The 26,137-nt window shown below is 44.0% G+C and overlaps 1 protein-coding gene across 2 annotated transcripts in view; it reads right to left on the bottom strand.

Annotated features, from left to right (window-relative positions):
* The window catches only part of PLPP4 (phospholipid phosphatase 4), a 106,921-nt gene extending 94,742 nt beyond the window's left edge, over positions 1 to 12,179 (bottom strand). The window contains exon 1 of one of the 2 annotated variants that reach the window (XM_072131026.1): positions 11,812 to 12,179. Coding sequence is in view for 1 of the 2 variants with exons in the window: in XM_072131025.1 (XP_071987126.1) it covers positions 11,719 to 11,777 (59 nt within the window). In the remaining variant the exon portion in view is untranslated. Of the gene's footprint in view, positions 1 to 11,718 lie in introns of both variants that reach the window. The other variant, XM_072131025.1, reaches the window with a different exon arrangement.
* Positions 12,180 to 26,137: the final 13,958 nt, after the last annotated feature.

Raw genomic sequence — 26,137 nt, forward strand, 5'->3', positions numbered from 1 at the left:
GCACACCATTGCTGTGTGCTGCGGACCGCTCAGCTCACACACTTCTGGGGAGTAAAGGCGCCTCATCATGCGTCTATGACGCTTGGTGAGGCGTTAATGCGATCTCTGGTGGATAATATGTATATAATGGTGCTGTGAGACACTGAAGGGGTTAACTGTGGATGGGCGGTATGTTTCCCCTAGGTTTTCCTATTATGCAAGGCCTTAGTGCTGAGGTTTGTGTCCAGCACCTTGGACACAGGTGGTGGGAACAGCCTAATCAGTTTTGCATAAAGCCACTGAGCAGAGCTAAAAGTGTTGTCTCTCTGGAAGGAGGCTGGAGAGCACGCAGCCTTGACCTCTGTGCCTGAAACAGCGAAAGTGTTTTGTTAAGTGGTGAGTTAGAGAATCACTGTATAGTTAGCACCCTGACGGGTAGGATATTATTTTGTTTTTTATGCCTGAATGTGAAGGCTGTTTTATTTTGTTCCTGCTGAAATAAACACAGGCTAGACCTGTTTTGGACTGTACCTTGGTGTCACTGTCGTGAACTGCATCACAGCACCCCGCTACCACGGTCTCTACTGGGCCAAATCTCCCACATATGGTGCTTCGGATTGCGGGCAGTTCAAAAGACACACACCTGAAAGGCTCGCTACATCCTGCAACATTGCATGGCCTGGGTGAAAGCAGCAGGCAAATTGCAGGATAAAGCCAAGATGGAGGACTTTATTAAAGCCATGCTCCAGCAGCAGGAGGAGAGATCCCGCCAGCAGCAGGAAGAGTCCCGAGCTAATCGACAGCTGCAGCAAGCCATGCTCCAGCAGCAGGAGGAGAGGTCCCGCCAGCAGCAGGAAGAGTCCCGAGCCATGTTCCAGCTGATGATGGAAAAGTTTTCCGGCATTATGGCAGCACCGCAAGCGATGACTACTGAGGGGTCCCATACTGGTTTGCAAGGGTATCCGGTTGTCCAGCGTTCCGCACGGGCTGCAGTACAAAAGGCTTTACAAAAAATGACGGTGACCGACGACGTGGAGGCGTATCTCACTGTGTTCGAGCGAGTAGCTGAGCGAGAGGAGTTACCAGCTGAGCAGTGGGCAGATGTCCTGGCACCGTTCCTGACGGGCGAAGCGCAGAAGGCTTACTATGACCTGAGTGAAACGGAGGCCCGTGAGTACCCCGAGCTAAAGGCGGAGGTTCTGGCTCGTCTTGGGGTCACCGTTCAAGTTCGTTCCAGCCGGGTCCACCAGTGGGCGTACTCAGAAAAACTACCCCCACGCTCCCAAATGCATGACCTGATCCATCTTGTACTGAAGTGGCTACAACCGGAGAACTGCAGCCCAGCACAGATGTTGGAGAGAGTGGTTCTTGACAAGTTCATCCGTTCTCTGCCCTCTCGGCTCCAGCGATGGGTTGGACAGGCCGGTCCCACAAATGCTGAGGAACTCGTGTCCCTAGTAGAGAGATATCGGGCTACGGAGGATCTTCTACTTACCTCTCCCACACGAAGCAGTGCCAATGACAAGGTCACCAAACCATCTGGCAAGACTGCTACTGCGGAAAAGGGGAGACAGGTCAGGTTGGGAGGGGGTTCATTGGGGGGCGTGGATACCCAGAAACCCAGTGAGGCTCGTGACAGAGGTCATAGTCATATCCAGTGCTGGCGATGCCATGAAATGGGCCATATTGCTGCCAACTGTCCACTGTCAGTGGAGCCAATGGACTGCAACCAGACCCGGCGAGTGTCACTGTTTGCCTGGCCGGTTCTGGCAGCCGAGTCGGTCACGGATGCAGAACCCCAAGTGTGTATGGTCACAATCGGGGGTCACACAGTGGAAGCCTTGCTAGACTCAGGGAGTCTGGTCACCCTGGTGCGGGGAACTTTGGTTGATCCTGGACTATACAGTGGGCGGAAAGTGGGAGTGTTGTGTATACATGGGGACACTCGCGAATATCCCACTGCTGTCATCAACCTACATACACCTTGTGGTACTATTACCCATGAAGTGGGGGTGGTGGGGACCCCGTTTCATGAGGCTATTATCGGCAGAGACTTGCCGGTGTTTTGGGACCTCTGGAGACGAAGACCCACCTCAGGTGCTGTTGCAGATAATGGACATCAGGTATGTCCGGCCTTGGCCCCTGAACCCTTTGAGGCCGATGTGCCCACACCAGCAGTAGGGGTGACCCCATGTGATGAATTCTCTCCTCTAGAGGTCCTAGCTGGTGAGGTCGAGGGCCACGAGGAGGGGGCCGACCTGCCGGACCTTGAGATTCCCCGTGAAAATTTTGGGGCTGCACAGCTACAGGACCCTACCTTGTTTAAAGCACGGGAGAATGTTAAGGTGATAAATGGGGTACTCCAAATACCAGGGGCTGACAAAATATACCCCCGAATGGTGATTGTTGGGGAACTGTTGTACAGGGTTGACCAGATACGGGGTGAGGAGGTTGAGCAACTTGTAGTACCCCAATCTCACCGTAGGCTGGTGCTAGAGTTGGCACACAAACATGTGCTGGGAGGGCACTTAGGTGCTGAGAAGACCCGAGAGAGGATCCTGCAGAGATTTTTCTGGCCCGGGGTGTGGGAGGAGGTAAAGCGGTATTGTAGCTCCTGCCCTGAGTGCCAACTTACTGCCCCGGTGTCCCACTTCAGGAGTCCTCTGGTCCCGTTACCAATCATAGAGGTGCCGTTTGAACGGATTGCAATGGATTTGGTTGGCCCCATAGTCAAGTCCACAAGGGGGCACCAGTACATCCTGCTTATCCTGGACTACGCTACGCGGTATCCAGAGGCAATCCCGTTAAGGAACAGCTCCTCCAAAAACATTGCTAGGGAGCTGTTCCAGGTATTCTCCCGCACAGGCCTCCCCAAGGAAATCTTGACTGACCAGGGAACCCCATTCATGTCTAGAGTAATGAAGGAGATGTGTAAATTACTGCAGGTTAAACAGCTCCGCACCTCTGTATATCATCCTCAGACAGATGGTCTGGTCGAGAGGTTTAACAAGACCTTGAAGGGGATGCTAAAGAGGGTGGTCAGCAAAGATGGGAAGGACTGGGATTGTTTGTTGCCTTATTTGATGTTTGCCATACGTGAAGTTCCCCAGTCCTCCACAGGTTTCTCACCCTTTGAGCTGTTATATGACCGTTCCCCACGTGGGCTTTTGGATGTAGCTAAGGAGACCTGGGAACAGGAGAGGACCCCCCACCGTAGTGTGATTGAACACGTCTCCCTTATGCAGGACCGCATAGCGGCGGTAATGCCCCTTGTAAAGGAGCACATGACAAGGGCACAAGAGGCCCAGTCTAGGGTCTACAATAGATCAGCCAGACTCAGGACCTTTAACCCAGGCGACAGAGTGCTAGTTCTGGTGCCCACCGTTGAGAGCAAGTTCTTGGCAAAATGGCAAGGACCATATGAGGTCAAGGAGAAAGTGGGGGAGGTAAACTACAAGGTATCTCAGCCGGGGAGGAGGAAACCGGAACAGATATACCACGTGAACCTCCTAAAGCCATGGAGGGAAAGAGAGTCCCTGATGACCATGGGAGTAGAAAAAGCGTCTGTCCCCAAGAAGGTGACACCGGAGGTAGGTGTACCCGATGCCAAGGTGCCTGAAGTACGGATCTCGGAGTCCCTCTCCAGGGCCCAGATTCAGGAAGCGAAGGAGTTTGTGCTCCGAAACGTGGATGTGTTCTCTAAGTTACCGGGTCGTACTTTAGTCATCAAGCATGACATCATAACTGAACCCCACATCCGGGTACACCAAAAACCCTACCGGGTCCCTGAAGCGCGCCGGCTAGCCATATCCGAAGAAGTCAGGCAGATGTTAGACCTGGGGGTTATCGAGGAGTCTAAAAGTGACTGGTCGAGTCCTATTGTGTTGATTCCCAAACCTGATGGTTCCCTACGGTTCTGCAATGACTTTAGGAAGTTGAACGAGGTGTCCAAATTTGATTCTTATCCTATGCCCAGAGTTGACGAGTTGATAGAACGACTTGGACAGGCTAGGTTCTTCTCCACCCTTCACCTGACTAAAGGCTATTGGCAGGTACCCCTTACTGACAGGGCTAAAGAAAAGACCGCTTTTGTTACTCCTGATGGGCTATTTCAGTATGTGGTACTTCCCTTTGGGCTACATGGGGCCCCCCCACATTCCAGAGGTTAATGGATCTCATGCTAAAACCTCACCGAAGATATGCCTCGGCCTACCTGGATGACATCATAGTCTTTAGTAACGATTGGGAGAGTCACCTGGCCAAGGTACAAGCAGTGGTAGACTCCCTGAGGGCAGCAGGGTTGACAGCGAACCCCCAAAAATGTGCACTGGGTCTGGAAGAGGCCCGTTACCTGGGGTACCGTATTGGGCGAGGTGTCATCAAACCCCAAGTAAATAAAGTGGAGGCGATCCAGCAGTGGCCACGACCTATGAGCAAGAAGCAAGTGAGGGCTTTCCTAGGCATAGTGGGCTATTATCGCCGATTTATCCTCGATTTTGCTACCATAGCGGCACCCCTGACTGACCTGACCAAGGGTAGAAGGGCGGTGATGGTAAAGTGGAGTGAAGAGGCTGAGGGGGCGTTTCAGCGACTTAAGACGGTTTTGTGCGAGGGACCGGTACTGATCACCCCTAACTTCACCAAGACCTTTATTGTGCAGACTGACGCTTCTAACGTGGGCTTAGGGGCTGTCCTGTCCCAAGTAGTGGAGGGTGAGGAACATCCCGTGACATTCCTGAGCCGCAAGCTCACACCTCCTGAGAAGAACTATAGTATAGTTGAGAGGGAGTGCTTGGCGATAAAGTGGGCTCTGGAATCCCTGAGGTATTACTTGATAGGGCGACAGTTTACACTGGTGACCGATCACTCTCCCCTCACCTGGATGAGTCAGGCCAAAGAGAGGAACGCCAGGGTCACAAGGTGGTTCCTAATGTTGCAGAATTTCAAATTCACGGTAGAACATCGAGCAGGAAAGCTGCATGGGAATGCTGATGCCCTGTCTCGTACCCACTGTCTGATGGCCAAAAGTGTTCGCCCCCACAGGGTCAAACAGAGGGGGGGGGGGGTATGTGAGACACTGAAGGGTTTAACTGTGGATGGGCTGTATGTTTCCCCTAGGTTTTCCTATTATGCAAGGCCTTAGTGCTGAGGTTTGTGTCCAGCACCTTGGACACAGGTGGTGGGAACAGCCTAATCAGTTTTGCATAAAGCCACTGAGCAGAGCTAAAAGTGTTGTCTCTCTGGAAGGAGGCTGGAGAGCACGCAGCCTTGACCTCTGTGCCTGAAACAGCGAAAGTGTTTTGTTAAGTGGTGAGTTAGAGAATCACTGTATAGTTAGCACCCTGACGGGTAGGATATTATTTTGTTTTTTATGCCTGAATGGGAAGGCTGTTTTATTTTGTTCCTGCTGAAATAAACACAGGCTAGACCTGTTTTGGACTATACCTTGGTGTCACTGTCGTGAACTGCATCACAGCACCCCGCTACCACGGTCTCTACTGGGCCAAATCTCCCACAGTGCCCTTTCTCCAGTGAGGCTGGTCGGGGTCTGGGGCCACTGACACTGCACACCCCCTAGATGTAGTTACGCCCCTGTTAAAACTGTCTCACCCTCCCCCTGCTCCCTCAGCACTGAGATTAAAGCAGGAATTGCTGAACACACAAATTCTGATAGACCAGGGGGAGATTGAGAGAGTGTGACAGCCTCTAAAGCCAGAACACAGAGGGGCTGGGGTAGACCCCAGGATTATTAGAAGGAAAGATATCACAGGTAACAAATACTCATAGATCCAGGCACCACAACTGTGGTAATCTTTAAATAAGTGCTGCTGGTTTATCATGCTCGATATTGATGGTAGATTTCCTTGTACGATCCATGAAGAAATATTTCTAGATATTTACAAAATAACTGAATACATCAATAACAGGATAATTGACATTTGTGAGGTCATCAATAGAATTTTCATTATTATGCAGCAAATTATAGTCATTTCTTCTAGAAGACATATATCCATGTCTGAGTAACGCTAATAGATAATAAATATAATGATCTAAGTTGCTATTTAACATAATAGGTACCAACTCTAGTAAAGTAGCGCATGGCGCTATATTGGTCACACTGTCACTATGGTGCCATTAGTTGCTATTCATCGAGGGGGACAAGTATCACTTTATTATAAATAGCAGCTGTGATACTCGGTAACCTCAATCTCCTTCATTATTTCTGTGGATTCAGACTATAAAGCAAAGGTTCAGGTTTTCTCCTGCAGAGGTTTTTGGCTTTTGTGGTTGGAATCTCTATGACATGTCTTCTGCGCAGATTGTGGTGGGTGACTGTCTCTCCATCTGCGGGTACTGGGGTGCACATGATAGGGGAAAACACGCTCTTTGGTTGGGGTCCAACTGCAGGGATCACGAGAATGGTGAATGGGTGTTCTGTACTCATTAAAGAGTAGATCGGCAGTGAATTGAACATGAATGGGAGCGCTGGAGATACCGGAGAACCGTGCTCAGTAATTTATGACAGCTTCAATAATGCTCATTCTGCCGCTCTAATGGGACCCCCATTCTCTGGATTTCTGGGTGTCCCATGCTCTGTGGATATGGATAACTGCCTAACTTGGGACAACCCCTTTAAGATGAACCTTGTTAAGCTGTACAGGAGTCCTATCTGTGGGCAATATGGTATAGAGCAGAACATATAGTTGTACTAGAAAATTTTTAGTGCAACTTGCTATTTATTTCTATAAACCAGTGCATATTCTGTATATACTGTAGGGGTCCAGGGGGTGGTTAATTAATTAATACGCACACAGATTACTTCCCTGTCCTCAATGGGGCTCTCAATCTAATCAACCTACCAGTATGTTGTGGAGTGTGGGAGGAAACCGGAGGACCCGCAGGAAACTCATGGAAACATGGAGAGAATATACAACCTTGCAGATGTTGACCTGGGTGGGACTGCATATTGTATATTGTACTGCAGACTATTCCTTCTGAACACTGGCAGGAAACACTCTTTTCATGGCTACTTGTATATTGGGGTCCTAGGGGTCTGTCTAGTTTACGTGCAGAGATCTGCCGAGGCACTGAGAGAGAAATGCATTGTGAACCTCCGACAAGACAACCATATGAAATTATCAGGAAACAGACACACATATCCTGAGGCAAGGGAACTTCAATAAGCAGGAGCTGAAATATGCATCTACAGTAGAAGCTTTTACTTTTTATGGAATTACAAAATCCAAGCAGGAGTCATATGTACGTGCAGAACAACATAGAAAAGTCCTACAAGGAGGACAAAAAGATGATGAATTATTACAAAACAATGACAAAGGGAGGAATGAGCATAAAAGGGGGAAGTGATAATCAATTATTCCTTTTTTTAATTTCACAGATTTTACCCCATTGTGCTCTCCGGTAGGGTAGAAATCCATTCTACAATTCCTTCTTTTATGAGAAATTTCAATTATTTACCACCAAAAATAAATAAATAATTCTCAAAAGTCATGTTAAAATAAGCAGAATAAAGGAGTCATATTTGCCCAGGATAAGTTAAGTTTAGAGGCTGCAGGGGGGTGGGGGGCGGCACTTCAGAACTGTCTTTGGTTCAACAGTACTTAGAAAGATGGTGTCTAGAGAGGAGCGAGTATACTCGTCCGAGTATACTGCTCGGTCGAGTATTAGCATACTCGGACCGGCTCGTTACTCGGACGAGTATCTCGCCGGCTCGAGATCGAGCAGTAAATTAATAAAATAAATTGAATAAAAGTATTTTTATTGTAAAAAAAAAATATTACACGTTTGCAGATGTTTTACTTGTAAGAACACATTGAAATAACACTATTCTTCACTTTGCAGGTGTTCGCGCGTGTTTCCCGCTAGGTTCGGAGATGTTCGGAACATCTGGAATGTGAAGAATAGTGTTCTTTCAATGTGTTCTGCACTTAAATGCTCCTGTGTTCACTGTTTTTAATGTTTTAATTCTATTCTTCACTTTGCAGCTGTGCGCGCGTATCTCCGAACCTATCGGGAGACACGCGCGCACACCTGCAATGTGAAGAAAAGAATTAAAACATTAAAAACAGTGAACACAGGAGCATTTAAGTGCAGAACACATTGAAAGAACAATATTCTTCACATTCCAGATGTTCGTGCACATCTCCTAACTTAGCGGGAGACACGCGCGAACACCTTTTATGAAGCCTTTTATTCTTAAAAAAATAAGGGCATAGGAAGCTTAAAGAAGAGCAGATCCTGCCAGAGAGGGCGCACACCAGTATGTCAGTGAGCTTGGTTTGTAATCCTTCATCCTGGTGGTAGTTGTCCTTTAAAGGAAATCGACTGTCTGATTCATACTATGTAAAGAAGCGTCACTGACAGAACTCTCTTTGCACCCCGATGCCGAATCTGGCTTAGTAGTAGTTTTTTTATGACCTCCTTTTCCTAAAAATGATGTTTTAAAAATATGCTAATGAGCTACACGAGGAGGGTTGTCATTTCCTGTGCAGCTGGAGCATAGAGGGGCTTTGGCGACACATTTTGGTTTTGTAGATCTGGTTCTACTCTGTAGCTTATCCGATTGATGACATATTTTAACAGCTGCATTTTTTTTGTTGCTGAGCACCATATGTCGATGCCACAATTTAGCTTCTTTTACGTCATTCACAACTTTTTTTTTTATCTTTTAGTATAGTGGTGGTGTCTGGTATTGCAGCTCAACCCCATTTACTTGGGACTGAGCCAAATCCATGTCATGGAGATAATGGATAACACACCTCAGGCCTGGGAATAGCATTAAAAAACACAATTCAAGCGCAGAGAGGAGAAGCTTCTCTCGAGCGCAGATTTAGACATAAACACTTGCGATTGGAATTGAGCAACTTGTGTTTTGCATTGTTTACCACCAAATGTATTGCTTGTTCCTTTTTAGATTCTGCGATTTGGAGATCTTCCTCTTTGCTGTATTTGAATCGGGTTTCCTAACGCAATTCAAACATTGTGTGAGGCCACATTCAGTTTTGTCCTGTGTTTTCATTGCGTTTGAAAAGCATTACAACAGCTGTGGAGAGGTTATTTGCCCAAGTACTGTTAACATTTGTGTTTACAAGATGCAAATAAACAAAAATTCCAATGTGTAAACACATGCAATAACAAAACACATGCGCAAAAGTTGCGTTAACAAATATAAAACAGTAATTTAATTGGGCAAACTTCTCCTCAGCTGCTGTTATGCGTTTCAAAACACAATGACAACACAACCAATAGGTAACATGCGAATGAGCCAAAAGGCTATATTCACTTTCACATCTCTTAGAGATGTCATTGAAATTAGACAAAAAATAATGACCCTCTCATCCTACCCCAGTTAGGCCGAGGTCACACGTTCATAACACTACGCCACCACACAGGGGAACACAGGCCGGGGTAACACGTTCCGCTAGCAGTGCTCCAGGAAAACGCATGCGATTGGTGACCAGGCCCCGGTGTCTTGCATTTAAACGATACAAGACACTGGGGCCAGGTTACCGATCACATGTGTTTCGTGGAAACGCATATGCGGTTGAGTCAAGGCCCGCCCCCTGTGTGTCGAGTGTTGCGTTATGAACAAACGCTAGCGGAACAGGCTATCCCGGCCTCAGGGGAACCATTCACCTCCTAAAGTGCACTATTTATTTGTGAACAGACATGCCAGACGCCGTATGGCACCGTTCTTTCATCATTGTACGGGGCTTTTATTTTGCCATTCCATTACAGTTATGAATAGCTTTGTTTTTATTTAGCGTAGAAGTAAAGTGAACAGGGTAGGTCACATTAAAATACTTTGTCCAGAGACCAGCACAGACCTCACAGACACACACGTGGCGTTTTTAGTTAGTGCGTTGCATGCGTTTTTGACAGGGTTGACCAATTATCTTAATTCAAACCGGTCAAAAACGCATGCGTTTTCAAAAAACTCACGCGTTTTTTAACGCATGCGTTTTTTCTGATCTGAAAACGCAATAACTAAAAATGGCCCAAAAACGCCATGTGTGTCTTCACCCTGAGGCTGGCTCCACACGTTAATTTAACGCGAAACACCGACGGCTCGTTCCCGATCGCAGGCGTTTCCATAGAAACGCCGATGCGATCGGGCCGAGGCCCGCCCCGGTGGGCGCGACTTTGTTTGCAAGCTCAGACAAAGCGCCACGTGTGGCGCCGGCCTAAGGCTCGACACTTGTAGATTGTCATGCGGAAAATCTGCAACCAATCACGGGCATTTGTCTATATAGTGTTGTGTTTTATATGCAGATTTTCCACGTGTTTGCGTTTTCATTGCGTTTGACACGTATAACAACAGCAGAGAGGCGATTTGCCTAATTACATTACTGTTAACAAAGCTAAAACTGTTAAGTTCTATTTCACCTTCATGAATGAAGAGACAGTTCTGAACCTTTTTCGGTCTTGCGCCAATGTATTAACCCCTTGCGCCAAACACCCAAGTATAAAATGCACAATGCTTGCACAATTCTTGGCACCCTGTGCCACAATGTCACCTGACATGGTACATGCTTCTGAATCTGGAGTAACTACATTATAAAAATGCAGACAATTGCTGACAATGTTGTAGCTTTTCCATCCATGTAACTGTACTGATAGAATGAAATACAATATCCCTTGTCTAATAGATGAGCTCCACTGAATTGTACATAATCCTATCACCATTTCATTTGAGTTAATGAATCAAAGCCAATGTTACACCTGTGGAATAAGGAGTCAGATCCCTGGATAATAGAGCAAAATGTGCACCATAATATAGTATATACATCAATATATGTACATGACTGAAAAAGATGCCTGGCTCTACGACATTACCATCTGCAGACTATGATTAGAGGTACAAGATGAAGCTTATCACCTGATCATACAAGAGATAAGAGGTTTATTGGAGGCTTAGCATCCTGCATCTAGAGTTTGAAGCAACTTGCAGACACTCCAATTCCCCAGATACATACTGCGTAGTATAATTTAACTCATTAGCAGTGGTGTATATAAGAAAGATTGTATCATAGTACGTGTGTGGGTAAAACCAGAGTTAATTACGGATGAAAAAAAAAACAAAACAAAAACCAAATGCAATTGTATTGGCATAGGATCAATCATAGAATGTAAGCTCTTGGGAGCAGAGCCCTCACTCCTATTGTTCAATATGACTGTTTGTACTGTAATGTAATATATTTGCATACGTCCGCAATGATTTGAAAAGCGCTATGGAATATGATGGCGCTATATAAAGATTATTAATATTACAAAAAATAGATTTAGAGCAGGTGCATTGACATTTGGCAGATTTGCCCAGTGATTGGGTACTTATTCTATGATTCATTACATCTACACTACCAACATGATTGGATGCAATCATCAGAAATCTCTTGAGCCATTAGCAAAACTTCTTGGACAGGATTTACCATCTTGCTCGATGCTTATTGTGACTTGTGAAGAAGCATTGGCTCTATACTCACTGTGAGAGACCGAATGGGTTATTTATGAGGCAGCCATTAAAGGGTTAATACGAGCCGATTAGGCACTGATCACAGCATATGGGATTGTTGATGGAACATATTGCATTGTTTATTGTTTTGTCATCATTTGTTACATTCTGTTTCCGGCAAATAGTTATGGCACGTGTAACACCTGCTACATGCAGAATAATAGAGCTCTAATACTACACCAGTATTCACACAGAACAAGGGTACTTACACAAAGACCCCGAACAGCAATGCCCGGACCCCCAGCTCTTCTAACAGTGCCCTCATCATCCTCAGGCATCAGAGGCACTGGCACCAGGCTTACCCAGGGATAGGCACAATGCTGGCAGAGTTGAAGTGAAGGATACAGGATCTATGTTCTCTTGCTTCCAGGTCTGGAGACAGCTGGGATATCCTGGGAGATCACTCCAGAGAGAGTTGTGCTGCTGTCACAATGGTGAGAAGGAGATCAGCACTGAGAGCTCCTCCATATGATGAGACAGAGCTGCAGTGAGATCCAGAGACTGCTCCAGTGTTCTATCAACCCCCAATCAAGTCTGTGTATGAGATTCAGGTTGTTCCACACACATGCAAGGAATCCCCCTACTGCAACTGCACAGGATCTCCTCAAGTATACAATGACTTGTGCATTGCCTCCTCTGCACACAGGCTCTGCCTCCTACACTGCCAGGAGAAGCCTCTGATGACTACACTGAGATTCAATGACTATCTGTTATACACTGGCACCTAAAAGCAAAGCCAGACATAATCTATGATATACAAAAGCAACATCTTCATATTGTTGTAAAAGCATGATGGTCGATTTTGTTTTTTACTTTGTCGCTAGGGGGGAAGTTGCCAGTTGCTGAATATTTGTCTACCATTACACGACACTCATTAAAATGTAAGATCGTATTTGGGATAATAGCAAACAGTTAGTTTTATGGGTAAAATATGGAGATCTTTCAGGAACTCGGCTTAGGATGAACCATAAAAAACTGATGGCGGAATAACTTGTTTAGTTATAAGAGCTGAAAGTGAAAAGTGTTTGACACTGCAGTTTTCTGGTCGGTATTTGGCATCAGTATATGGAAGCCACAAATCTGAGATTGTACACATTGGCGCAGATATATTAAAGAGAACCTGCCACCACCATAAAGCCCATAAGTCTTAAAAAGTATATTATTTTTGGATGAACGTGTGTCTAAGGCTGCATTCACACTACTGCGCTCTCCCCCTCCTCCTCTCCCCGCGCTGCCGTGTGCCCGCCGTGCTACGGTACGGCGGGCACCGGTCGTGTGAATCCAGCCTAATAGATATTTAAATGAATTCTGTATGTGTGAACTTTGCTGAAAAAAATACTTTTACTCCTTGTTAGACAAAATACCCAGTCACTAAGGATTCTGTTATGTGTAGCCGAGGAGAGGATAGAAGGGTTGCTGGTCTGAAGCTGAGAGTTATCCAGTCAAGCTATACCCCATCTCATCCAGATCAGCATCATTCACATGTGCGAAATTCAGTCAAACATATATTGGACACACGCACATCTGTGAATAATGTACTTTTTAATGCTTATGGAGCTCTATAGAAGTGACTGACAGCTTTCCTTTAAACTAGCTGTGCCAAGTTTCTGTCTGTTTCCGCCCTGGAAAGAACATGTAATCTGCCTGCACATGTATTCATAAAGTGCCTGAGCCAGTTTTGTGCTACAGCTGCACGTAAAAAAAGGGTACCTAAAAAGGGGTGTTAGTGCTTAGTCGAAGTTTACAACACATTTATAACAGCGTCTCGACAGCATTGTGTCACATACTGTATATTAAAGGTGTACCAATAAAAAGGGGCACACTTGCAAAGCAGTGCAGGGTGCGCCAGTATTCAATTATGGAACACCCTGCACATTCAGGAGCCAAACTGCACTAGAGCACTTTGCCTCACTTTTAAAATATCTGGTCCAGTGTCCTATCTGAGGCAGGATGTTATAGAGCAGGATAAACTGAGCAGGTATACATAGTATCCTATCTGCAGGAAGCATGTTATAGAGCAGGATAAACTGAGCAGGTATACATAGTATCCTATCTGCAGGAAGCATGTTATAGAGCAGGAGGAGGTGAGCAGGTTGTACATAGTGTCCTATCTGAGGCATGATGTTATAGAGCAGGATGATCTGAGCAGGTATACATAGTGCCCTATCTGCAGGAAGCATATTATAGAGCAGGAGGAGCTGATCAGATTGTACATAGTGTCCTATCTGCAGGCATCAAATTATAGAGCAGGAGGAGATGAGCAGACTGTACATAGTGTCCTATCTGCAGGCAGCCTGTTATAGAGCAGGAGGTGTATGTTGATGACATATGGAAGAAGGGTGAGGAACAGAGATTGGGGCAAATTTACAAAGGGCCGAGCGCACATTCTTTTTAGTGCAAACTGCTTGTACAGATATTTAAGAAGTCTCTGTGCCACATTTGTGGCGCACACGAGCCTTTTATGGCACAGCTGCATTAGTCATCATACAACAGACATTAGGGGGCGTCTGAGGCTCTGTGCACCTGATTTAATATGCAAAGTCTTACAGAATTGTGTCGCACGCCCAATAAAAAAAGTGGTGCACTCTGCCGGAGATGTACAGGGTGCACCAGATTCATGAAGAACAGACGCCAGAAATCCTGAATCTGGCGCCCCCTGCACACTACACAGGCAAACTGCACTTAATGCGGTTTTCACTGTTGTTAGTAAACGTGCCCCATTATGCTTTGACTTTTCTTGCTAAACCTTTAGCACTAAAACCCACAAACGGTTAAACAAGTAAAATAGATAACTAATGTTATACTGGTCATCTAAAATGGGCTGACATGTTTTTTGTGAACTTTCTATACGTGAGTTTTTCAGGAAAATCTCACATTCGATTGAGATTTTGTTGACTTCAAAAATTGCTGATATAATATGTGGTCATGCTTGTCAGGACATTCACCCCAGGGCACAACATATACAGCTGGAATAATAATGTTGGTAACAAAATCAAATGAAATGGACAATCATGTTATGTGTAATAACCTCCAGAATGAGCCAGGTCTTATAGAGATAAAGCAAAGCCTTGAAATAAAAGATAATTGAATGTAGTAAAGTGGAACTGAGTGCAATGTAGACCTCTGCTCTGTGGCCTGAACCAATGTTTGCTGCGAGTTAGTTCCAGTGTAGAAGCAGAATTTATTCAATCAATAGGCTGGAATGACATAAATACTGGTTTTGTGACTGGTCTTAAGCAAAATTTTGTTCAATTTTGGAGTAAATATATGGAATGGGTGATGCCTGCCCAAAGGGAATGTAGTAATGTATGTGGAAGTATAACTACTGCATGTGGGTACCTCCAGCTATGACATAGTTCTCCTGCCATATATCTACTATCAAGAAAATCTGGTTTTCAATCATTTCTGTGGTCATGTATTAGTACCACCAACCCCAGTGACCCATAGGTGCAAATTGCTGCCAGTGCCTACAACTGCTTCTACTGTACCCAGACTGATGCTTGCAGAATTTGATTTTTCTGCAGCGCTGAGACATTGAATTCCGCACCTTGTACCCGCAGCAGTATTTGACTTGATCATTTTATACCGCACACTTTTTACACAGCTTGTGAATGCTGATGCAGCCAATTGCCGCAGGATAGCTGCATATGGTCATTTATTATTTGATCATTTATTATTTGTGTCGCAAGGTCAGTTTTTTTATGGCGCACAAACCGTGTGGTTTATTAGACTGAGTTTTTTAGTGTGTCACAAGGACTTAGTGAATTGGCACATGGTCGAAAATATCTGAAATGACACCACGTTCATGAAGGCGAAATAGAACTTGGTAGATTTGCTTTTTGTGGGTCTAAGTGGGCAACACAAATTTGCGCCGGAAAGAGGCAGGGCGGTGCCAGCACTGAGCATACCCGGGCAACATAAGGCTTGGGCCCAGAGCTGCTGGTGGGCCACATAAGGCTGTATGTAAGGGGCCCACTGAGGCTCTGTCGCCCAGGGGCCTACTGTTACCTTGAGCTGACCATGGAAAAAGTTATTAGAAAACTAATAGTGCAAGAAAAGTGTTGGGATTTAAAAGATGTACCCAAATTGAGTGACAAAAAAACCCAAAAAATGGTGTGAGTGTCAGAAAAGGAGCTGATTTGCAGAGGCCACACATAATAAATAGGGCATACATGGTGCAGCAGCAAAAAAATAACGGCGGAAATCCAATAAAAAATTAACCTTAGTGTTCCATGTTTTATGGCTGCGGATACATAGATAAACCCCACATTTCCCTTACTGTACTGTATATTTCCATTATAGAAGCACAGCAGGACCCCATGAGTACAGTATGTATGATGCCGGGCTGATTCAGTCATACACAGAATCCTCCTGCCAACTGATATCTACTGTGAGGTTCATCTACTGTATTAATAGGATGATATTTCCTCACAATGTAAAAGAAGTTGTGAGGATAAAATTAGCATCTCATTAATTAATCAGACTTCCCACAACATGGCATATGACGTGCACCTAGTGTAAGGGTTACTACTGCTGAATCCAACACAGATGAATGTTATGCCTGAAAACGTATTGCATTGTATAAACCATAAAAAAGTTTATAACGTTGGATCTTCAACTTTTGGAGAAACGCTAAACAGGTTAATCTGGAGTGGAACGTTTTGTCATCTCCACAAATAGTATAATTGACTTCAGTATAATTATCGTCATAGTAAAAGGCTTGGAAATTCTAAGGAATATTATGAGGTTTGCTATGGCCTATAATTAAATGTGACTGAGCTTCAGTAAGTTGCAGTAACACACACAGCCACTACAGAATGAATGGCACGGTGCTTGGTAACAAGAGGGTTGCTGTTGGGATAGACCATCATTAACACTGTTATAAGTTACTCCAGATAATCTTCAGAGAATGGATTAGAAGCTATAACAGAAAAAGAGGTGCTGCAATAAATACAAAATGAATCCAAAATCAATGCATTTTTGTTACAAAAATTGCCTAATTTAAAGGGGTTGGACACTCCTTTACATAATTTGTCCACATGCCTCTACTGCCTTAATGTTCATCAAGTAATTCAGCAGTCCCGCTACTTACTTTAGTCATGTAAAGGAAGGAGCCACAGTACAAAACTCTGCTGAAAAGGAGGAGCTGCAGCAGGAGATGATGACTCCTTCTGCTCCCTCCTCCTCCTCTCTTCCTGTCTCTGTCTTTGTAGATGGAATGCAAGGAGATAGGGTGACATCACATGGAGGACCTGGACTAGACCTCCATGTGCACAGGGCAGCATGCTGAAATCAGGGAAAGGCTGCAGCTTTCAAAGGAGGCAAATACATGGGTACATATACATATATAGACATGTCTAATGGAAGAGATTTTTTGAAAAGTGGCCTACCCCTTTAAGCGGTTGTCCTACAGAGGCAGAATGCCAATATTTGAACTGTGCACCATTCATTTGACTGGATGGTGGTCCCATGCAGCCCTGTAGAAGTGAATGAAGCAATGGTGATGCATAAGCACTGCCCCCCATTCACCAAGAGGGCCTTATATTGCCCATTGCTTTGTGTCCCAGTGGTTACAGTGGTCAGACACCCAGCAATCTATAACTTATCCACTATCCTGTGGAAAGAGGATAAGGAACTTTTGTGAGTCAACCCTTTAAATGGGATTGATACATCGATACTCAGCACAGTCTCAAAGGTCCTTAAAAAATTCAGGATAGAAGCAATATCTACTCTTCATACCCTTCTGTTTTGTCAAACAAATTCAGACTTTTCTTTTTTATAACTGTCTGCCAATTATAAGTTACTAATCGAATATACAGATCTCCTTAATTAATTGTATACATAAATCCAATTTTTTTCCTATATTTAGCATTTCTGCTTTCCAACAAATACCTATATGGATGTTCTTCCACCACATCTATGGACATCTAGATACCATCTGCCAGATGTGATGTGAGGAATGTAGATGATGTTGTCCTAATTATGTTGCCAATGTAATCCTCCGACCCAAAGTGCGATGTGTAGGTGTGAAGGCGGTGGGGTGGTGCTGCGGTTCTCCATACTGGTTGCCAAGGCTTCTCGGTAGCTACTAACTGTGTTTGGAGGCTGATTTAATCTAACAGTGCTATAAATATATTTATATGTGAAGATTTGTTCATAGATGCTTAGCATTCCCTGACAATACTTGCTACATAGAAATGTGACCTGTAGACGTGTAGATGTGAAGCAGTAGATGTGTACACCCCTACCTTATCTTAAATACGGAGAACCACTATAATTTTAGTTGAAACAAATTCAATACAATATTGCTACATAATAACAGAACCCTTGACTGTCTGCAATCCACAGCGCGATCATTTGGTGGCCACACATAGGGGCTTATTTACTAAGGGTCCCACCGGACGCATTTCCGTCGGGTTTTCCGACTTTTCGGGGACAGGGATTTAAAAGGGGATTGTGTTGCACAAATCGGGGGTCGGCCCGTCCGACATTCCAACGGATTCGGACAAACCACGGAATTTAACATTTAAATTGTGTCCCAAGCCAAGCACTTACATGCACCAGGAAGAAGAAGGTGAACTCTTGTCCAGCTGCTCGTAGTGAGTCGCGGCAGCTGTGCATTCTCCTCGAGGAACACACCTCGGGGATCGCACAGGGACTGGTAAGTAAATCTGCCCCATAGGCAAAACAAAAGAGGGAAATGCGGCACTCACCGGAATGATGAAAAAATGCTTTCTTTATTATTGTTGTAGAGGTGCAGAGCAGAATGAGGAGCTGCCTCGCCAAGGCGCGGGCCGTTTCGCGTGCAAAAACGCTTTCTCAAGCCTTCTCAAATCTGCCCCATAGACTTATAGAATAGACATCTCTCGACAAAATATTGCAATATATTATATGTTAAGAAGATATAAAAAAAAATTGAACACACTAAAATAGGGAGACAGATAATAATGCATTGGTCATGCAGTATTAACGTACTATAATTGTATTTATCCCTATATAATTTAATACCATGAAGTTTGTTGGTAAACATCAAATAAAACCTATTGTTCATCCCTCCGTAAAGAGGGGTCAAAGACCCAACAAAAATGCACGAAACATGTAATGAAAAAATTAAATACTTTATTATAACAAAATAACACACTGGTTTAAAAATGATCCTGCCCCAGAGGGGACACAAGAAAAGGTTGCATGCCAAACCAACGGCCATGTGCAAATACAGGGTGGTTATGGGAAGTACTAGGAGTAAAGTAATTGTTCAGAAAAAGTTATAAGAGGTAGAACAAATGGCTTACCCATGTTTAGCTGATCATTGCCTGGAATGAAAACAACCCCGACGCACGTTTCGGCTGGGTGGCATGCACGTGATGGAAATCGGGGGGCATGGCATTTAAAAAAAAAAAAGTGTTGCGGGACTCGCGCTTACCTTCACTTGGTCCGGTTTGGTGAAGATCAGTTCATTCCGGGGAACTTCAGCGCAGCAGCGCCACCTGGTGGATGTCGGAGGAACTAGCTTAGTGAATCCCGGCCGGACCCGAATCCACCGCAGAGAACGCGCCGCTGGATCGCGAATGGACCGGGTAAGTAAATCTGCCCCATTGTTGATGAAGTGCCTTAAACAAATGAATACAAGATTATATATATATATATATATATATATATATATATATATATATATATATACACTCACCGGACACTTTATTAGGTACACCATGCTAGTAACGGGTTGGACCCCCTTTTGCCTTCAGAAGTGCCTCAATTCTTCATGGCATAGATTCAACAAGGTGCTGGAAGCATTCCTCAGAGATTTTGGTCCATATTGACATGATGGCATCACACAGTTGCCGCAGATTTGTCAGCTGCACATCCATGATGCGAATCTCCCGTTCCACCACATCCCAAAGATGCTCTATTGGATTGAGATCTGGTGACTGTGGAGGCCATTTGAGTACAGTGAACTCATTGTCATGTTCAAGAAACCAGTCTGAGATGATTCCAGCTTTATGACATGGCGCATTATCCTGCTGAAAGTAGCCATCAGATGTTGGGTACATTGTGGTGATAAAGGGATGGACATGGTCAGCAACAATACTCAGGTAGGCTGTGGCATTGCAACGATGCTCAACTGGTACCAAGGGGCCCAAAGAGTGCCAAGAAAATATTCCCCACACCATGACACCACAACCACCAGCCTGAACCGTTGATACAAGGCAGGATGGATCCATGCTTTCATGTTGTTGACGCCAAATTCTGACCCTACCATCCGAATGTCGCAGCAGAAATCGAGACTCATCAGACCAGGCAACGTTTTTCCAATCTTCTACTGTCCAATTTCAATGAGCTTGTGCAAATTGTAGCCTCAGTTTCCTGTTCTTAGCTGAAAGGAGTGGCACCCGGTGTGGTCTTCTGCTGCTGTAGCCCATCTGCCTCAAAGTTCGACATACTGTGCGTTCCGAGATGCTCTTCTGCCTACCTTGGTTGTAACGGGTGGCGATTTGAGTCACTGTTGCCTTTCTATCAGCTCGAACCTTTCTGCCCATTCTCCTCTGACCTCTGGCATCAACAAGCCATTTCCGCCTACAGAACTGCCGCTCACTGGATGTTTTTTCTTTTTCGGACCATTCTCTGTAAACCCTAGAGATGGTTGTGCATGAAAATCCCAGTAGATCAGCAGTTTCTGAAATACTCAGACCAGCCCATCTGGCACCAACAACCATGCCATGTTGAAAGGCACTCAAATCACCTTTCTTCCCCATACGGATGCTCGGTTTGAACTGCAGGAGATTGTCTTGACCATGTCTACATGCCTTAATGCACTGAGTTGCCGCCATGTGATTGGCTGATTAGAAATTAAGTGTTAACGAGCAGTTGGACAGGTGTACCTAATAAAGTGGCCGGTGAGTGTATATCTAAGCAACCTATTTGCGTCACCCTTTCAGAGTTAGGTTTATTTGTAACCGCCCATTATGACGTATGCCCGCAAACCACACATGCTGTTTTGTTTATCTGTTGTTGCTCATGTCCGGATATAGCGCCTGACAAACACATTTACTCTTATCTTGCGTGTCCGGGCCCGCATTGCGCACCCTACCGATCGTTGCGTCATCAGAGGCATAACAGAATACACTTAGACATACAACACTTATTTAGAGATTGCCCTAACTGCATCGGCATTGCAGCTAGAGCTTGCTACACACACATCCAGCACTGTTGCAGCCGCATACTCACAGGTGAAGATCGGGCTCTATTGACTATTGCTGCAGAATTCAACCCCAGATGTCATGGGTTCTTGAAACAAATTCCCACAGTGTGCCCCTAAAATATGTATAATGTAGGATTGGCTGCATTTTGGCAGTGCGGGTGGGACACAGGAAACAGAGAATGTTAAAAAGTCAATTATTATTACTGGAAGGGGACATAATATGATGTGGGTAATTATACAGTGTGGGACCCATTAAGGTGGGTATTATATTGTGTGGGAATACTAGGGGCTGAGTAAGAGGCAAGTAATGGGCATGGCTTATGGCATAAAATGTATTCACCCCAAAACATGTCTTTCTGGTGGGTCTGCTCAGCAGGGTTTTTGGGATTAATTTTGGAAAGTGTCTCCCCTACCCCCATTAGTGAAAGACGCTGAACACAGCAGATAGATAAAGTATATTCTGTGGGCAGTTGCAGATCGTCTTCTTCCTGCCCATTGTTTTCTGTTTAGGTTGGATATTGGCTAAAGAGGGGCTCCACAGGTGATGAAGCTCAGTTATACTCCAAAGACATTACACATGGTTAAGGCAGAGTCCCAGTTATTACAGACAGATTGTCATCATTGTCCTATTGTGTAGAGATAGCAGGCACTTACTAGGCCTATTGAAGCGTGCGATATTTTAATAAACACTGCCATCTTTTTATAATTGTCCTTAAAAGTTCTGGTTTCAGATGATTTAACACTTATGAACAGAGATGATTATAATGGTGACATCGTAAAAGGGAAATAATTAGAATTGTGACAAGGTAAAGAAGTGTTTCATCAGTGACATAGCTATAGGCAGGGTTGCCCAACCCTGGGGCACAAACATATTATACATAATTATTTACATGATACACATAATAATTATTATAATCATTTTTAGTCAAAAGATTTTGACAGGCTCCCTAAACTAAAATCCATTAGGTTTTCATAAAATATGTTATATAAAATTACCAGGTGATACCCTGTGTGCAGGGGTGTAACTAGGAGAGGCAGAACCCCATAGCAGACTTGTTAATGGGGCCCCACTTAAAAACATATTACACTGATATATACATGTGCATTTCTATACCTATATACATATGTCATCTGTAAGCGGTTTCTGAGGCAGCGCCTTAAAAATCAGTAGCAACTTCCATTTACTGCAATACAGTAGTATTACAGTAGCTGTAAACACAAGCAATTTAAAAAATATGGATTTTTTGAGACGGAAATCAAAAGATGGAAACACAAAAACAAAAAAGGGCAGGTCATTAAGGGTTTTAAAAAAATCTTGAGTTTTAGATTTCCCAGCTTTTCCGCTACCGTTTTGCCCTCAATCCCATGATGTCTCAGCACAGCATCACCTAATCAATCATATAAAAGCCATCTCTGCCATCTGTAAAGTGTCTCTGTTTTTTTTTTACATATTTTGTCATACGTATGAACTAAATATCTTTTCTGATAAAAGGACTAATGCTACACTATTTAACTTCAAACTAAGAAGAAACACTATTGGACATTTTCTCAGAAACCATCTAGAATAATATTGTACAACTGGATATAAGTGCATAATATTTACTGTATGTCAATTAATGATTTTTATTTTATTTTTTGAATGTTTTAATAATAATATTTTATTGTTTAAATTGCAACAAAGTCTGAGACAGTTCGCACTTAGTGCCCACATCCAGTATATATGAAAGTTTTTGAGGTCATGGCTGTCTACAAAGCAAAAACTCACAGGAAAGTTTTGGCATTGCTGCCAATCAATAAAATAATATAATGCATGGCTGCTCTTTCCACACCACTACAAGCACATGAGGCTTACAATGTACCGAAATAGACAGTATTGCTGCTGAATTACCTGCAAAGGAGAGGAAACCATATGGAGAAAATGGATAGAAATTAAAGGGGTTTTCCATCTCATTGAGAAAAGTAGAAAGAAGGGTTGTATGATTACATAAGGTTTCTCTTCTCTCCTATTCCTCTGCTGCAGTCCATGTGTGAGAATGTGCAACGTCCCTATAGCAATCAGGTATGTGCCGGAGGAGGTAAAGCCATACCCAGCCCACATACAAATTTTTTTAATAGTCAGACAACTCCTTTAAGGTCCAATGGGCAGCACTTCTATTTTGTGAACACCTGTCTTTTGTGAATTGTTAGCTCTTATGAGCATACGCCGCTGTCCTGTACATTGTAAGATCCTATGGGCAGATATATTATTTCCTGTAGATTGTCAGCTCCTATGAGGTAGACACCTCTGTCCTGTAGACTGTAAGCTCCAATGCGGAGATATCTGTCCTGTACATTGTAGGCTCCTATGGACAGATATATTATTTCCTGTAGATTGTAAGCTCCTAGGGGCAATCATATCTTTCCTATGGATTGTAGGCTGACACATTTTTCCTCTAGATTGTAAGCTTCTATGGGCAGATATATTATTTCCTGTAGATTGCCAGCTCCTATGAGGCAGACACCTCTGTCCTGTAGATTTTAAGCTCCTATGCGGAGATATCTGTCCTGTAGATTGTAAGCTCCTATGGGCAGACACCTCTGTCCTGTAGATTGTGAGCTCCTATGGGCAAACACCTCTGTCCTGCAGATTGTAAACTCTTATGGGCAGACACCTCTGTCCTGTAAATTGTAAGCTCCTATGGGCAGACACCTCTGTCCTGTAGATTGTAAGCTCTTATGGGAAGACATCTCTGTCCTGTAGATTGTAAGCTCCTATGGGAAGACACCTCTGTCCTGTAGATTGTAAGCTCTTATGGTTAGACACCTCTGTCCTGTAATTTGTAAGCTCCTATGGGCAGATACATTTTTCCTGTAGATTGTAAGCTCCTATGGGAAGACACCTCTGTCCTGTGGATTGTAAGCTCCTATGGGAAGACACCTCTGTCCTGTGGATTGTAAGCTCCTATGGGAAGACACCTCTGTCCTGTAGATTGTAAGCTCCTATGGGAAGACACCTCTGTCCTGTAGATTGTAAGCTCCTATGGGAAGACACCTCTGTCCTGTAGATTGTAAGCTCTTATGGGAAGACATCTCTATCCTGTAGATTGTAAGCTCCTATGGGAAGACACCTCTGTCCTGTAGATTGTAAGCTCTTATGGTTAGACACCTCTGTCCTGTAATTTGTAAGCTCCTATGGGCAGATACATTTTTCCTGTAGATTGTAAGCTCCTATGGGAAGACACCTCTGTCCTGTGGATTGTAAGCTCCTATGGGAAGACACCTCTGTCCTGTGGATTGTAAGCTCCTATGGGAAGACACCTCTGTCCTGTAGATTGTAAGCTCCTATGGGAAGACACCTCTGTCCTGTAGATTGTAAGCTCCTATGGGAAGACACCTCTGTCCTGTAGATTGTAAGCTCCTATGGGAAGACACCTCTGTCCTGTAGATTGTAAGCTCCTATGGGAAGACACCTCTGTCCTGTCGATTGTAAGCTCCTATGCGGAGATATCTGTCTTGTAGATTGTAAGCTCCTATGTGGAGACGCCTCTGTCCTGTGGATTGTAAGCTCTTATGGACTGACATGTAGATTATAAATTCTTATGGGCAGACACGTCTTTATGTTATTTGCCTACTAACATTGATAATCTCTATGGAATATAAGAATATACCTATCACTGCTTTTTTGCTGGCAACTTTGAAAAATTTAACAAAGTTGTAGACTGAAAACCATCAAAAAGAACAACAGAAACCCATTAAAACTTTATAATAGAAAGTAACTTTTCCTTTAAAAAGTTGAACTCCTACTTTCAATGATTTAGTAATTTGGTATCAGATAATTTACAGTGCTCCCTGCAACATTTTAATAAATACGTCTCACTTGTCACTTTAACGTAGAGCCTGAACTTGCCTTTGCAGCCGTGTCCATAAATCTACCTCTTCATCATCAATACTCTGCAGCTTTATCAAGGTGAACTGTGTTGTTGTAACCGCTCATCATCCTCGTCATCTTCTCCTCTAAGAGTTAAGGTCAGGTGAGGGGATGTAATTTGGTGATGGCTGGGAAGGTGAAGGGTTGAGCGATTTAATGCCATTGTTGGCAGAAAGAATAGTATAAAACCTCTGCCAGAAGTTACCAGAGCAGAAGCAAGTAGCGAGGTCCCGGAGGCAATTAAGAGAAAGCGATTAACTTGTGTCATTGTGACTTCAATCTCAAGCCTTGAATGATGGGAGGACTATATGGAGAAGTGTGTGAAACAATGGGGATGGACACTGGGACACTTTTCTTACGTCAAGGTTAAGGTTCCTTCAGATAGGAAGATCTCTAGATGCCTGGATAGAGTTAAACTTAAGACAGCTCTAGATAAGTGGCCTTCAAGGGCTTTTTTTCTATGTTGATAGTAGCAGCAGGACTGTGAAAAAAAGATTCAGTTTCCTGAACTTTAGCACCAGTGGAGTGTCTTCACACTTCTGTGCTCCCAACATTACTCCCTACATTGAGCTACCCCAAAGCCCTTCCACTCTGCTCTAGTTCAGGTGTGTATATACATTGGTAGCAGGTGCTATGGGGCCCACAGTGTCAGGGGCCGCCTCATCCGACCTGACACTAAAGAATGAAGAATGTTCACCATTATATACATACTATGCTACACACACAAATGGGGACCCCATTCAGAAGTCTGCTATGGGGTCCTGCTCTCTCTCTCTCACGCCCCTGCTCTAGGTGACTGCTGTAACAGACTTCTGGTTGAATACTACAGCAGTCGTTCAAAGAAGAGGGGAGGGGTTGTGCAAGAATTCAAAGAACAAAGAACACAGCAGTGTGAGGACATTCCCCCAGTCCTCTTAGTCCTGCTACAGTCTTATGTATTTATCTAATGTTATGGTTACGCAGTTCTCCACTGTCTGCAGTTTTGTATGGTCCCATACTGACAGATATTTGATATAGCTTAGTAAATGAATAAAGTGTGATTTGGAATTCACAAGGGGAGAGCTTGTCACAGAACATGTCCGATATCACGGAGTAAGAAGTGCGAGGGTTGATTTGTCTTGTTATCATGCTAATTAGTGGAGAATGTGGTGTCAGATAGCGCTGGTTCTAATGCACAGCAACCTCGCAGATGAACTCTTAGATTACTGCATTTACAATGTATCCTCTTGGGGCATATACTTGATCTCTTGGTGTCTCATTAATTATCTGAGCAACTACATAGCTTGTTCTGGCATTTAGTATACATCAGTCAGATGCAGCAGAGCTAAAAAAAAATATATGTCAAGAGCCTGAAGGCAAATCCTACAACCAATACAAAATGTATATTATACATACATTATATATTAAGAAAAATACCAGAGAGGGAATATTGTCATTTACTCCCACGCTCTTTCCATGTAATAAAATGAAATTGCAATATCCACTTGGTTCTAACTCTCAGCCGCCTTCTTTCTTTTTCAGA

The sequence above is a fragment of the Engystomops pustulosus genome, chromosome 11 (assembly GCF_040894005.1).
Source record: "Engystomops pustulosus chromosome 11, aEngPut4.maternal, whole genome shotgun sequence".
Lineage (NCBI taxonomy): Eukaryota > Metazoa > Chordata > Amphibia > Anura > Leptodactylidae > Engystomops > Engystomops pustulosus.